Source organism: Arvicanthis niloticus, chromosome 15 (genome assembly GCF_011762505.2).
Source record: "Arvicanthis niloticus isolate mArvNil1 chromosome 15, mArvNil1.pat.X, whole genome shotgun sequence".
NCBI lineage: Eukaryota > Metazoa > Chordata > Mammalia > Rodentia > Muridae > Arvicanthis > Arvicanthis niloticus.
The window spans coordinates 65,805,886-65,820,497 of record NC_047672.1 but is presented as its reverse complement, the minus strand read 5'-3'; the positions used below and the strand labels follow the sequence as shown (position 1 = coordinate 65,820,497).

At 36.9% G+C, this 14,612-nt stretch overlaps 1 protein-coding gene across 1 annotated transcript in view; it reads right to left on the bottom strand.

Moving 5' to 3' along the window:
* The window catches only part of Sema3e (semaphorin 3E), a 43,517-nt gene that overhangs the window by 8,743 nt on the left and 20,162 nt on the right, over positions 1-14,612 (bottom strand). Inside the window, exons 8-13 of the mRNA XM_076913179.1 lie at positions 11,139-11,283; positions 8,700-8,922; positions 7,878-7,969; positions 5,428-5,469; positions 5,035-5,201; positions 871-946 (exon numbers count right to left, since the gene is read on the bottom strand). Of these exons, the coding sequence (XP_076769294.1) occupies positions 871-946; positions 5,035-5,201; positions 5,428-5,469; positions 7,878-7,969; positions 8,700-8,922; positions 11,139-11,283 (745 nt within the window). The remainder of the gene's footprint in view (positions 1-870; positions 947-5,034; positions 5,202-5,427; positions 5,470-7,877; positions 7,970-8,699; positions 8,923-11,138; positions 11,284-14,612) is intronic.

Genomic DNA, 14,612 nt, shown 5'->3' with positions numbered 1-14,612 from the left:
CCCTCACATTCAAACCTGGCTTCTAAACATCCTGAGATTACTGCCATACTTTCTCTTGCTCATACTCCTAGAAGCTAGAGTTCCTGCACTGAATCCCAAGTCTGCTTGGATACAATACAATACAATAAAATAAAATAAAATAAAATAAAATAAAATAAAATAAAATAAAATAAAATCTGGTCTGAAAGTTCTAAACATGGGCTAAGCACTGTTGGCTCCCAGTGACGGCACCCATCGTCCTGGGCTTCTCATTGAGCCCAGTAACTTAAAGCACAGCATGGTGTCACCCAATGAGACATGACTCAAAAAATCAGTTTTCCTGTTTTGTTTAACTTTCTCATTTTTGCATAAATCTGAGGACAGCTAATATCAGTTCTAAAATTACTCTGCTGTAGCAGAATAGTAAAGTTTTCATTTTTTCTAAAGATGATACATGAGTTACATCATACATAGTAAAAAATATATATATATATATGAGCTGGGTGGTAGTGGAACAGGCCTTTAATCCCAGGACTCAGAGAGGCAGAGACTGGTGGAGTCTGAGTTCAAGACAAGCCTGGTCTACAGAATGAGTTCCAGGACAGACAAGGCTACATAGAGCTAAGTCCAGAGAGTCACTGCCATCAGTCACTGGCACGCTGCTTTCTGGTCCTAACATTCTTCAATCTTACTCTGTAATATCAGATTGTCTTAATGGTTCTATCTGGAGCCAATTTTGCTAGTTCTGTATAAAACCATACACTTATTTTAAATGTATGGGAGAGAAACAGATACATCCAGTGACAGTGTTTCAGGAAAACAACCCATTTACAGAAATGTACAGTCCATCTTCAGAATATACTGGGTAAATCATAACAATTGAATTTTCTAAGAATTACCAACAAATTGCTGTCCAAAGCACTGCTGGGCCGCATTGCCGTGCCGAACATCCTGCCTGCGGAACCTCCTGGAAGAAAGAAAATTTAGGAGATTCTGAGATTTCAATTTCCTGTGTTTCAGAATAAAGCCAACCACATTGAAGATTCCATCAAAATTCTGTTGTCAGAAAAAAAAATTATTTGTTACATAAAACTAGCATAAAATCCAAACTTCATACTTTTATTTCTATGGAATAGTTTTGATGATTAACAAATCCATACAACACTCTTCTTTAAATGTTTACATAAGTTTGAATTCCAAATCCTCAAATAGTAATTTATTACATTTCTAGTTACATTGTCAAATATTTAGTTCAACAAGAAACTTTTAGTTTGCAAAGAGATGACAAGGGGTGTGTGCAGATAGTTCCAATAGGAATATTTATTTGAGTAGAAATTATAATAAAGCTCTTACATATGATGAAGCACAAGGAGGGAAAGGTTGTTTGAATCCAACTATTTTAATGTATTAGAGTCTCAAATTTTCATTGTTACTGTTCTTAAATCTCTTCACTGTCTTTAAGAACATCGCCAATGGAATGCCTATCAGTGAAGGAGAGTTTTTCTCATATGGGAAAAGGCAAAAGCTGAAGATATTATCAATCAAATTTCAGGGTTATTTTCTACATACAGAAGAATACTTGTTTTCATTTTGTTTAAAATGGATTGCCGATCAGAAAACATGACCAAAAGACCCAGAATTTTACAAAATTAAAGCCCACATGTATCATTGCATTGAGCTAGACTGAACAAAAACTTATAATGAAAGCAAAATTAGGAAGTTTCAGGGATTTTTTTTTTTTTTTAAATACTAGTATTGACAGTTAATCACAACTGATGCCAGTTAAGGTGTGACTTTAACTGTCAGAAATGCTTCCTCTCTTACAGGATCATGGCTTTGCTCTGCTGCACAATGGTGATTGCAGGAGGATTCACCCCACCCCACCCCCACCCCCCTGCAATCAAGAGGGGATTGAAAAGAGCAAAGAAAGGCTGGAGAGATGGCTCAATGGTTAAGAGCACTGGCTGTTCTTCCAGAGGTCCTAAGTTCAATTCCCAGCAACCACATGGTGGCTCACAACCATCTTGAAGATAGCTACAATGTACTCATATAAAAATAAATAAATAAATATAAAAAAGAGCAAAGAAGGAAATAGTTTCCATATTGCAAACATGATGTTTTCTTGAGGCATTTATACTAGCCATTTGAGGATAATAGAAACAGCATTCTAGATCATTCTAGATATTTGAATGGTATATAAATAATTCAAAAATTTGTTCAAAATAATTGGAAACATGCGTTTATGAAAAGGTTACATCTTCCCGAGAGCTTTCAGTTCCTATTATAGTGCCCCAATATAATTGTCCTTTGTGCCAGGTTCAGATAAAACCTGTGTTATTATCAAAACAAGAAGAATGTTTACTCAAAGGAGCCTAGTATTCTTTAAGGCTGCATATTTTTCTTATATCCTTTACTTCTTAGAAATTTTTAAAGACGACAATGGAAATAGACAAAAGGAGAGCCAGGGGGAGGAAAGAAGCCAACTCCGTCGATTATAGTGTGTTTTGGAAGACCATTTAAAGAAGTGGCCAGACTGTGAAACAGAGTATTTCCCTATTGACTCATTTTCACTCTGTGAGCAGGAAAAAAATGTTTATGTAAATGACCTGTTTTCTCTTCCAGCTTCTATTCGGGTCTGAGGCAGACATGATCCTATAAAAGCAAACTCCGTATGCTGGAACTTACCCAAAATCTTTTCCTTCAGGAGTGAGTGGAGGCTGAAAGGAATCTGACACAGTGAAAGATCTCTAGTACTACCGTGACCTGAGTTAATTCATTTAAAAGCAAGGCTCCACACTCTGCATATTAGCCTTTGCTTCTATTCCCTGTCTGATATTTTGTACATTTATCTAACCTTTTCTAAGTTACTCTTTTAACCTAGTTTTATAAATATTACCAACCATGTGGTTTCGTACTTTTAAAAGCTGTACAGCAAGTGAAGACGTACTAGCCCTGGAAATTGCTGAGTTAAAACTCAACATCTTGTGGGCAACTCATAAGTAATTGGTGCCAGGCTTACAAACATTTTTATGATTGCCAATGACGATGCATCAAAAAATGATCATACTTGCAAAATACTTGTTGTGGTATGACTCAAGATAGACAATAAAGAAATTTAGAGAAACATTGGATGGCCTCTGTCCATAGACACACCTTGATTTTAAAAGTTTAAAAAGAGGATTTTAAATGATAAATCTTTAATGAGATAAGTGTATTTGCCTTGATTAATTCATTACACAGCATATACATATGTGGCAACATCTTATTATAGCTTATAAATCTCTGTATTTGGTGTCAGTTCAATGTAAAATTAATCAATAATGTTAAAAACCCACGAGTTTAAAGCAATCCTTCAGATGAGTCCTAGTGTCTCATTCCCTCCTGGATCAGGGACCTGCGTGGCCGGCTGAGCTCCCCATGACTTTGCATAATTAATCTGCTTCAACCAGAACCTTCACAGACTCTTTTGTAAGAGTGTGCTCAGCTCTAGAGAGAATGCAATAAAACATCCTGTATACTGCATTTGGTCAAGTACCCAAAGTGCTCAGAGGAGAGCTGACCAGTTCTGTTTGTGGCCCCACTCCCAGCATGCCTGAGGCTTTGGTTTCCTGTAACAAAGGTCTTGCATTGTTTCTGCATATGCCAAGCCAACCCTGCAGGATGCTGCACCTGCAGTAGGTCAACAAAGGATCCTCATCATTTAAAGCGCTATCGCTATCGCAGCTGTATTCTCCAGGAATGAGTTGGAATACCTACAAGCCTTTGTAAGGAAATGAGTCGCTCCTGTACTTCGTACAGTTGGTAAATTAATTTTGCCCACACTTCTTTGGAAGGCTCACTTTGGCTTATTTTACCTTGTCTTTAAATCCTTTTTCGAATGCTAATTTCCTGGATGGCGTGTGCGTGTGCGTGCGTGCGTGCGTGCGTGCGTGCGTGCGTGCGTGCGTGCGTGCGTGCGTGTGTGTGTGTGTGTGTGTGTAAGAGAGAGAGAAGGGGGGAGAGAAAGAGAAAGAGGGACAGACAGACAGACAGACAGGGACAGAGAGAGACAGAGTGAGGTAGGGAGGGAGAAAGAGAGGAAGAGGGGAGGGAAGGGGAGGGGAGGGGAGGGGAGGGGAGGGGAGGGGAGGAGAGGAGGAGAGGAGAGAAATTTTTGTGTGATCCTAAAAGAATACATATACTGATTTAGATTCAATTTGATTCAAAATATATTTGGAAAAATAACCCAAAATTAAATGGCAAAAGTAATTGAAATTCACACAAATTTTCTTTCTGAGGGAATTTTACATAGTTCTCTGTGTTATTTATTCTGCATGAAAAAAATGCAGCCTACTTATTATATAAGATTTTTTCTTATTTATTTTTTAATACATATACAACCTCATATAACTTGAGTGGAAAAATACCCTTCAAAGAGCTTTGTGAGCCTAAAATTCTGTTTAAATATAGCTTGAGTTTACTTTTCCTTGCAAATGGCAATGACTTCATAAAGCTATAGACATCAGAGTTCAGAGGTCTCTGGGTACCTTTCATTTGTGTTGAATTAAATCACACATTTCATTAATTACACAGGTCATGCATTTGCCTAGGAGTTAAAATATTCACTTTCTAAATGAAATAAATGAAGACCAGCTGCCTGAGGGGACATGGGAAACTGCAGGATGTGTTTTAGGGTTTATTTATTTATTTTCTTTTTAAGTCTCTGAATCCTTCAAGTGTGGTGGTTTGCCATTTCTGTGCTTTAAATTTATCTGAACTTTATTATGTCTTGCAAGGGAAGTAGGAGGAGATTTAATGCAAAGTGAGATAAAAAGAGAAACTCCAAATAGGATGATCATGTCTGGTCAGTGTACATTGTAGTGCACCAATAGTATGTGACGAATGCTTACCTTTATGATCAGAATATAAGTAGGGTAGTTTATTTAAATAAAAGGAAAGCTTATTTTCATTGAATGGGCACAAAAAGAAAAATTACATATATATATATATATATATATATATATATATATATATATATTTCCCTGAACAAGGGAAACATTCAGAGGAATGGCTTACCTCTTTGAGTGTGCACCTGTTGGGTAGTACCTGGAGCAGGATATGCCATCCCAGGCACAGTAAGGGTCTCGAGCCAGGCAGCAGTCAGCGCAAGCGCTGCCATACATGTCACAGTGATGGAATCTGACTTGTGCCACAGCAGAGGCTGATCCAATATAGAGCTGTTGCTATAGGAAACAAGGAGCTTAGGAGGTGAGTATACAGACTTCCCTGAGATAGCCCCTGTGTTCCCTAGTTAGTTTACAGAATTCCCTGAGATAGCCTTGTGTTCCTTCAGTGCTAATAGAAAATCATGAACAACTTTCTTTCCTTACATAAATAATGCATTGACATTCTTAAATGCTTTGGTTTTAAGTAACAAACAGAAAATGCTCAGACATGGAAGCAACTTACTCTCTTTGAAGAAATTTCCATAGAAATGATAGGGGCTGGATCCTAAAATGAATCAAAATGATTTATCTTTAGTAAATCCAGAAATGGCTGCTTAACAAGAAGTCAAAATAGTTATGAGAGGTTCTATGCTTGCAGCTTGTATCTCTTGCTTTAGTAAATCATTATGTAAATCCAACCTGATTAGGACACACCTTTTAATTATTTTCCAGTGGAGTAGAACAATTGAGCATATGAGAAACAACTGTGGATACAATTTATTCTTTGTCTCTGGAGTAAATAGTAACTGCTTTGAATAGTATTTGTTATTCGCAAACTCATTTATCTTTAGAATAATAAAATAAACTTTTTACTAAAGTATTTAAACTTTTAGAAATAAACTGTGTTTTAGAATATTTGTTATGGCTAGGCAATTTTATGGTTCTTAATTACTTGAACTGAAACCTGTATGAAGCATGTGTGTATTGGAATGACCATAGTAAGTCACCATACATTCTTTGACCAAGATAAGGAACCTCATTTTCTTAGGCTAACAATAGAGGAAGGCCAGTCTATGGTAGAGCATTAGCGGCCTTCAGGTTAGTTTAACAACGCTGCTTAATAGCCAAGCCTTTTAAGGAGCACAAGGAAATCCATGTTAATCCTACAAGCAGAGAAATGCCAGACAGATGGAATTCACTCTGGAAACATTTACCCTTTGAAGAATTAATTTTTAAGAGAAACTCTTTGATTATTTATGTTAGTTTTTATATTATTCCTTGAATGTATTTATTGAGTGTGTGCCCATGTACCGTGGTGCATGTGTGGAGGTGACAGGACTTCCTTTAGCAATCTGGTCTTTTCTTCCACCATGTGGGGTTCCAAGTCAGAACTTTAGTATTGGCAACAAGCATCTTTTGTGGCTGAGCTACCTCTCCCACCGTATCGGTTTTTGCCTTATATTTGTTTTATTTATTTGTGTGTGAGTGTGTGTGTGTGAGAGAGAGTGTGTGTGTAAATATTTTTTGTAACAGTTGGACAATGTAACTCTTTGCACAGGCGGGCATTATTCATGTATTCATCCAGGAACCAAGGCTCCTAAAGGGTTCTTGTGAAAAAGATACACTCCTGTGCCCTGGCAATGAGAGCTACTGTCCCGAATGTGAAATTAAATCTTATATAGACACCTACAGTGCAAAGCCAGCAAGTGTGTTTGGAGGAGTTGAGATAGAAGGGAGGCTATTCCAGGGAGAAACAAAAGGCAAAGCCAGTCTGAAGGAGAGCAAAGACAAAATGCCTTTCTTCGTTAGCCAGTTCTTTCAAAGGAAATCCATTATATCCATATGTAGTTAGTCATCATCATTTGTAGATGCTAATATGTCTAACTGCTGAATTAGATTGTAATCCTAATATTGATACCTGAAGTATGTGCTTTTCTTTTCAGACAAACACAGGAAAACAGCATTAAAAAAAAAAAAAAAAAAAAAAAAGCCGAAGTCTAGAACATACACATTCCTAGCTAGATCAGTATGGTGACTCTTCAAATCCTTCAGTCTCTGGTCTAAGAAAATGTCCATCTCATAGACTAGTTAGTATTGTTTTGTTTTGCTTCATTAGTAACCTTTTCAGTAGTATTTTGGTGCTTAAAATGTGTTCCAAGCATGATGCCGGTGTGCAGTGAAGTGTTTCCAAAACTCAAAACAGCTGTGCTATAATGCACATGTGATACAATGTGCAGTTATGTATGACTGAAGCTTCATTCAACCATGACTTATAATGTCATTGATGGTGAGCTCAGCACTATGCCATCGGTGATGTAGATTATGTTCCTTCGAACAGAAACACACATAAAACAAGGCTGTGAATTGTTCAGATGAAAACACTGGGATCAGAAATTTGCAAGATTTTCCTGGGCAGAAAAGAGATTCAGGATTGATGTATAGGCTTAAATATGATATCTGTTTCATTACTGACACTTTACAGTATATATTTACTAATTATAAGTTCATATACATAAGCATATATGGTCAAAAATTTGTTTTATTCTTTTCATATAATTTCTATTTCTTGGTGACTTTTTTGTGTAATTAACATATTACAGTTAAACATAGCATGCTCCTTCTGCCACAGTGTGCACTATTTGAAATATGTCACTTAGCAACAATGTTAATAATATGTTTGTGCAAAATGTGAGTCTTCAGTAGTTGCTCTGGAATCCACATGTGCTATAAGTGTGCCCTTAGAACAGTGGTTGGATATTGACATGTCTTTCTATTACATGAATATTGGCACTTTTGAACATTCTGACTGTGAGGGAGAAGCACTAGATTTTAAGTTATCCTTCACTTCAACTTTCTCTGCATTCAAAACACACCAGAGAAAACCTCCTGAAACCAGTGTGACTGCTTTCTCTTTGTTTTCGGCTTTGATTGTGCGTGCTATCTGAATCTTGGCCTTATCGCTGATTATATTACCTTGAATATTTGAAGTTCCTCTAGAATGACTTCCTCCATCCCCTCTGTTTCTTGGTTGTAAATTGTGATTACTTTCAGCACAATTCCTGTATCTGTGAAAAAGCAAATCTAGGAATAATCAACGTGAAGAGACCAAGGACTCAAACTACAAAGAGAACTGAAAATATGATTGCACAAAAAACATAAGCAGTTAAAATCATGTGACTACTTATACATCAATAACCTTAATTAGCAAATATCAATTTTTGCACACCTCACCAAAATTTTAAATAATATACATATTTTTTCAAATAATTAGGTAGGTCAATAAAAAACCAAAATCATAGATTCAGAAATTAAACTCTCTCATATTTCAGAAGTTTCTCTAGTGATGCATCAGGCAAGTTGATACTCTCCTCAAGCGTCCACATGGGAAGAATGGGTCATACACGTTTGTATTCACAGTGTTGAACACAGAGTGTATACCATATACTAGGCAAATCCATTATCACAGGGCTGAATTCCAAGACCTATGTATGTGAGATCTGACACCTCACAGAGCAGAGTACTTAAGAAATCTTAAGGTCATTGCTGTGTCCAGTACAGTGCTGTGCACGGAGAAGAGGATTTTAAAGCTGAGGCACCCATGCAGATTGTGTTCCTCAGAACTCAACAATTTGCAAGCTCCTTCCCATAAATAAGACTTAATGTGATGGTGTTAGTCGAAGGTATGAGTTCATTTAGGCATTTCATCTTTATCAGTGGAACAGCATGACATGTGCCAATTAGTACATGCTATCTGAGGGTGAGTTGCAATGCATCAATGCTTTCTTAGGACCTTACCTGTCCCAATAAATAAAACATCATATTGGCCGTCCTCTGCTTCCACTCGATCCACTGCTAGTTGCCTCAGGTTGTATTTTCCATCCGTTTTTACCAGTATTGGTTTTTTATGAACAGGTTTTATGGGCTGATACATTAGTGGGTGCATTCTTGCAAATCGGATGGCATCATCAGGGTAGTCTTTGGTGGTTCCATACTTGCCTCCGTTCACTTTGCTAGCACACTGAAATGCACATGGGTTAATTCATTCTTTTTCTCTTACATCTAAAGAGCAAACGTTGACCACTACCAACAAGAATTACAAACATCAAAGAAGCTCATGCAGTGATCAGTACACTCAGTTGTACACAGTAGCTCTACGTTTTTGGTTGCTGAAATGGATTCAGTCTTAAAATTTTCAAAAGATACCTGAATTATCTCTAAAATGCACCATTGAAAAGATGCGGAGAACATTGAGTTCCATAGAATGGAAAAATGAGCAAAATGTTTTTCATGGTTTTAAATTTTGTTCCTTATTTGAAATCATAGACTGAAGAGTGCATCATTCACTGTTGGTATAGTTTATTGGTAGAGCGTTTGAATACGTGTAGCTCTGAATTCAACAGAATGTTGCACAAAAAATAAAAGGAAAAGAAAAGAGAAGGGAAAGAGGGTAGAAAAGAGAAAAAGAGAAGGAAAGAAAAAGGAAAAGAGGAAAGGAATAAGGGAGGACCCACCATTCATCAAAAAATAAAATAAAAACCACGACTTTTGGTAATAAATGATTAAAGTTTTAAAGATACATAACAGGATCACAGCTTAGCAAGGTGTATACCACCTCTGGATAGTTGAGGGGTGGAGGATCCCATATCTAAAGTCAGCCTGGGCTACAAAGTGAGACTTTGCCTTAAAAAATAAATGAATGAATGAATAAATTGACCATAATGGGGTACAAAATGGTTTCATTACTGAAACCATTGTGGTAATGTAGTGATATTTCTCCTTTCTAACTGAATAATTGTAGCATTTTAGTACAGAATTATTTCAATTCCATCATCAGTAATTAAGAAGACAGACTCTTTGTCATGTTCTGATAAAATCTGTGTAATTTTGTATTATTTCATACGTATTTGAAACTGATGAAAGATACCACAGTTACTTGCTCTTACATGTTGCCTTGCTAAAACACACAACTCCAGAGCATCAGGAGGCAATACTGCTTGGAATAGTCCTGCTGATCTTTGCTTGCTAACAATGGCTTCTCACTTTCACATGTGTTCCTCCAGAATCAACATGGCACAAGAATATCTTGGTTTTTTTTCTAATTTAATGTATAAATGCAGTAGTTAAGTAACAAGGTTCCATAAAGGGGGCATTTATAATTGTTTGTTTTTAAAAACTCAGTCCGTATGCCTGAATTTGGCATGGATTGTACACTTGCTTGCACTTGCACAATACGTTATTGGAAACATTTTGGTCTACCTTGGAAGAAGTTCAACAACCAATCATTTCCTCCAACTCTTCTACAGCCATGTGGTTTCAAGAAGCATTTTCAGCTTAAGCCACAGGTCTGGGGTTCCCCATTTAAATTGCAATTTCAAGCAATAGAGTGAAATAAAATATACTTTATGTCTTACTGGAAGTCATAATTTTAAGTCAGTGAGGGTGATTATGGTGATAAAGGTTTACACTTGCTAATGGAGGTGAGGTTTGCTGTCATTTGGAGCCTTGGCTGTACAAAAATGGCTCCTCTATGCGTTTGTAGGATTCCACTCTCACCAGCTGCTGGCTGATGTGAAGATGTGGACCTGCTTGACAAGCTAAATGTCTGCACACTGTGACTCACATAAAATACACAGTGGTGAAACCTTTTCTAACTTAGCTGCCTATGTGATCTAGAATCTAAATCTGCATCACCATCTTCATCACTGTGAGGTTCAGACATGTCCTAGTAAAAAGGACAGAAGTTGATATAAATAGTTAGAGCTTTCGTAGTAAGATTGCAGAGACAAAGGATGGACCATATAAAGAGCAAGTCTGTCCTGGGGAATACAGAAGCCAACACAAATAATAAAATGTTAAAATCAAAAAGGATTTTATTGCTTTAAAGTGACATGTAATACTAATTATCCTCTCAAGTCTCGAAGAAAACTATACTATCCCCATTTTACTGAATATTTCCATACTTACCAGCACCCCTACAACTGAATATTCATTTGTTGCTATTGGACTGAAATATCAGTGGGGACATACTTTATAATGCTTCTAAGATGTAGCCACTCAAGGTTATGTCCTTGGCATTAAATAATTAGCATGAAACCTAACATGCTTTATTAGCTCTTTACATTGGAACATTCTTATAAATATGAAATTCTTAAGCACTTTGACTGCAAAGTAAGAAAGAATAAGTGAAACAAAGACTTCAAACATAAGACCAGCATGTTAAATGATTACACTTACAGAACCAGGCCTTGGATAGGGGACTTTTCCTTCATACAGTGACCAGTGGTATTCAGGGCCTTCTTTATGTGCATATGGGCCATTAAAGGCTTCCCGGATACTTGACATATGGTACACACATATAGCATGGCCTCTAAATATATTGCTGAAAAGTAGAAATTAAGAATTCACTTGGTCAAATACACCAATATACTTCAGTCTTTGGAGTAAAAGGCATTCATAGAATATTCTAGAAATCTTAACCATAACATAACAATATTTTACATAACAAGACTGAAAGATTTATCATTCCTTCATTTCCCACATACTAAATGTGTAAATGACATTTTAAGGATAAAATTGTGCAACTTCACTTTGTAATTGTTAAGTCCTATATTGTGTTTCTTTAATTTATTTGAATTATTATCATGTTCTCTCTCTCTCTCTCTCTCTCTCTCTCTCTCTCTCTCTCTCTCTCACACACACACACACACACACACACACACATTTCTTTGGGAATGGCATGAGCTACAGTGTATATGCAGAACAGATGACATTTTTCAAGACTCAACTTTCCCCTTCAACCACGTGTGCTCTACAGATCAAACTCAGGTTGCTAGGCTTGAAAGCAAGTTCTTTTCCTGATAAGCCATCTTTCTAGCCTCCCTTTTAATGTCTTTTTAAAGATTATTAGCAATTTGAATTTGTCATTTAAAGAAAGAATTTCTAGTTGTTACATCTTGAATGTAGACAGTGTTCTCTTAATCACCATGCTGTTAATTTTACTACAAATTTGTTTGTATTTTACTAGATTTTCCTGGTGGCCTTTGTGCTACTTTTCAGGACAGGGTTTTGTAAATAGGTCACTGTGTTGTTCAGTTATGGAAAGATTATATAAAACTCAGAGACGTAATATGCACATGCAGCAGAGATCAATGCGTCTTAAAATGGAAAGAAGTTCTACTTTCAGAGGAATAAGATCATCATTTAATAGGAGTCATTACAAGCATCTGGAATCACATTTAGTAAAAAGTTAGTGCTGTATTACTTGAACAGAGAGCTATCGTTTGAAAGAAATATAACCACTCTGCAGCCTCCACATTATGTGAATTAAAATAAATGATGTTTGTGAAGGAGCTTTAGTAAATGTAAACTCTGTGCAAATGTATTTCCTGCACCCTGGGCCAGCTGTAGAACAGCAGTCATGTTACTGTCTTAGGACATCAATTCACACATTTTATAACACACCTTGAAGCAATTGGAAATGCCTGTGATACTGGCAAAAACTAGACAGTCTCAGCTGAAGTGGCAATAAACCTTTGATCACCAGTCTACAAATATCAACCTCCATGGCAGGTACAGCTGGGAGCTTTTTTCCCCTCTCAGATTTATATATAAATTGAACAAAGTTGAAATCATGGAAGGAAATCATGGCTTTGATTTCTCTGAATGATCCAATATGCTATCATTTTGGAGATTTGCTTTTAAACTGATGATTTTAACCAATGGAAAATATACAGGTTGTTTCATAGAGTTTATCATTTAAGACTTATCATGCAAAGAAATATTTGCTGGCATAAGAAAAATGAAGTAAAAGGGGCTGCCTTTGTGTTGTGTTGACTAGCAATATATGTTAACTTTTAAAATTTACATCAAAGTATAGTTAAGAGTAAGAACTATTTTCCATATTAGTCTATGGAAGAAAAGTTCTTGTTACAGTGAGAATATTGTTCAAAGAGCTTCTCGATCTTTTCCATTCAAAGTGATCATTAAAAAATCACCTACTTCAAACCTAAGCAAAATTGTGGAAAGACCCCAAGTAAGCACCAGGTTCAGGGTCATATTGCAATTTATAGTTAATTCACTGGTGATTGAGTACTCAACTGAAATACTGAGTATTTTCTTGGTGTTACCATTTTCCTTTCAAAAGACATTCAAGAAGTTGGGTATATACCTTGCAACTGAAATCCATTCTATGAGTATTTCTTATTTCACGTATGAATATAAGTGATATTGTACTTTATAGTACTCTTCCATAGATATATAAAATTCAAAAATGAAAAGGAGAAGCGTAACATATCTATAAGCTTTAAACTTGAGCACTGCATTTCAGACAGAGAGCAAATGACAAAGGTTTATTCAGTATGAGTTTATATTAGAAGAAGACAAGAACAAAGGTGTGAGGATGTTCCTGACTGAGGACTCAGGAGCACTTCTTGGACACGGGTAGCAAGTATTAGTGTTGTGGGATATTTGATTACACTGTGAACCTGAGATTGTGTTGTTTGCTGGAAAAAAAAAAACAAAACTATTTCTAGCTGTGGTGTGGCTCAGCCTTAGTACACACATTTTATCCCAAACAATGAAGGTAAAGTTATCTTGTAGTTTGCACCCAAGTTTGAAAGTGATGTCTAATTGAGTGGCAGACAAAGTCACAAATCACAGGAAGATTTCCCAGAATAGGATATGCCCAACTCTCATGAGAACAGAAAGAAAGACAGGGTACTTAGAGAGCAGCTGAGAGGGGGGGGAGAAAAAGAGAGAGAGAGAGAGAGAGACAGAGAGAGAGAGAGAGAGAGAGAGAGAGAGAGAGAGAGAGAGAGAGAGAGAGAGAGAGCGGTTGTATAGATATAGGTTGTAGAGAGAAAACAAGCTAGACACAGGTGAAGACAGAACAAACCAGAGAATGAAGAAGGAGCACGAAGATTAGAACAGATTGCCAAAGTTACTGTGAGGGCCAAGGAGAGTAATTCAGCAAGAAACTGAGAGAGAGCAAGCCAGATTGAATCGGTCATCTTGGAGAGGAAGCAAGAACAGCTGAGTTTAATCAGCCAACCAGAAACCAGAAAGAACTAGGAATGGGTGAGTTTATCCAACAGGGAGTCTTAGAGGCTGAAAACATTCTAGGTCTAGATAAGACTGTATAGAGGCTGGAAGCTTCTAGGACCAGTCCTACGTTAACAGACGAAAGCAGTAAGCCTCAGAGACGACAATTCCATCAGGTAAATAAAAGTTACTTTTACATATCAAGCACTGATATAAACTGAAGTTGGAAAGGAGAGTCACTTCCAACAGTAAGAGTAGATAAAAGACCTAAAGCTGAGAGCTGCCAATGTAAATGCTCTGACCTGTCAAAGTATTATTGGCCACTGGAAAAATAAGAGATAATACCCCCAAACTAAAGCTGGCAGTTACTGGAGTACTTTGAAAGCATAAATAGATTAGAAATTTTCATCTGAGAAGTAAATTAAAGAATTACACTAGACTTGAGAGCATACAAGTAACCTCACAACCTGATCAATAAAACGTGTCAGATGCTTGCCCTTGGGTAATTAAAGGGCTTGGGAGTGTGCCTGCATGAGGATGCTGGGATGCAAAAAACAAAACAAAAAGGTTTAGACTGAGATTGTGGCTCTGAAGCTGAAAGACGGACAGCTGGGGGCGGGGGGGGGGAGAGGCAGGACACTTACAGCGTGCAGAAGATGAGAATGACAA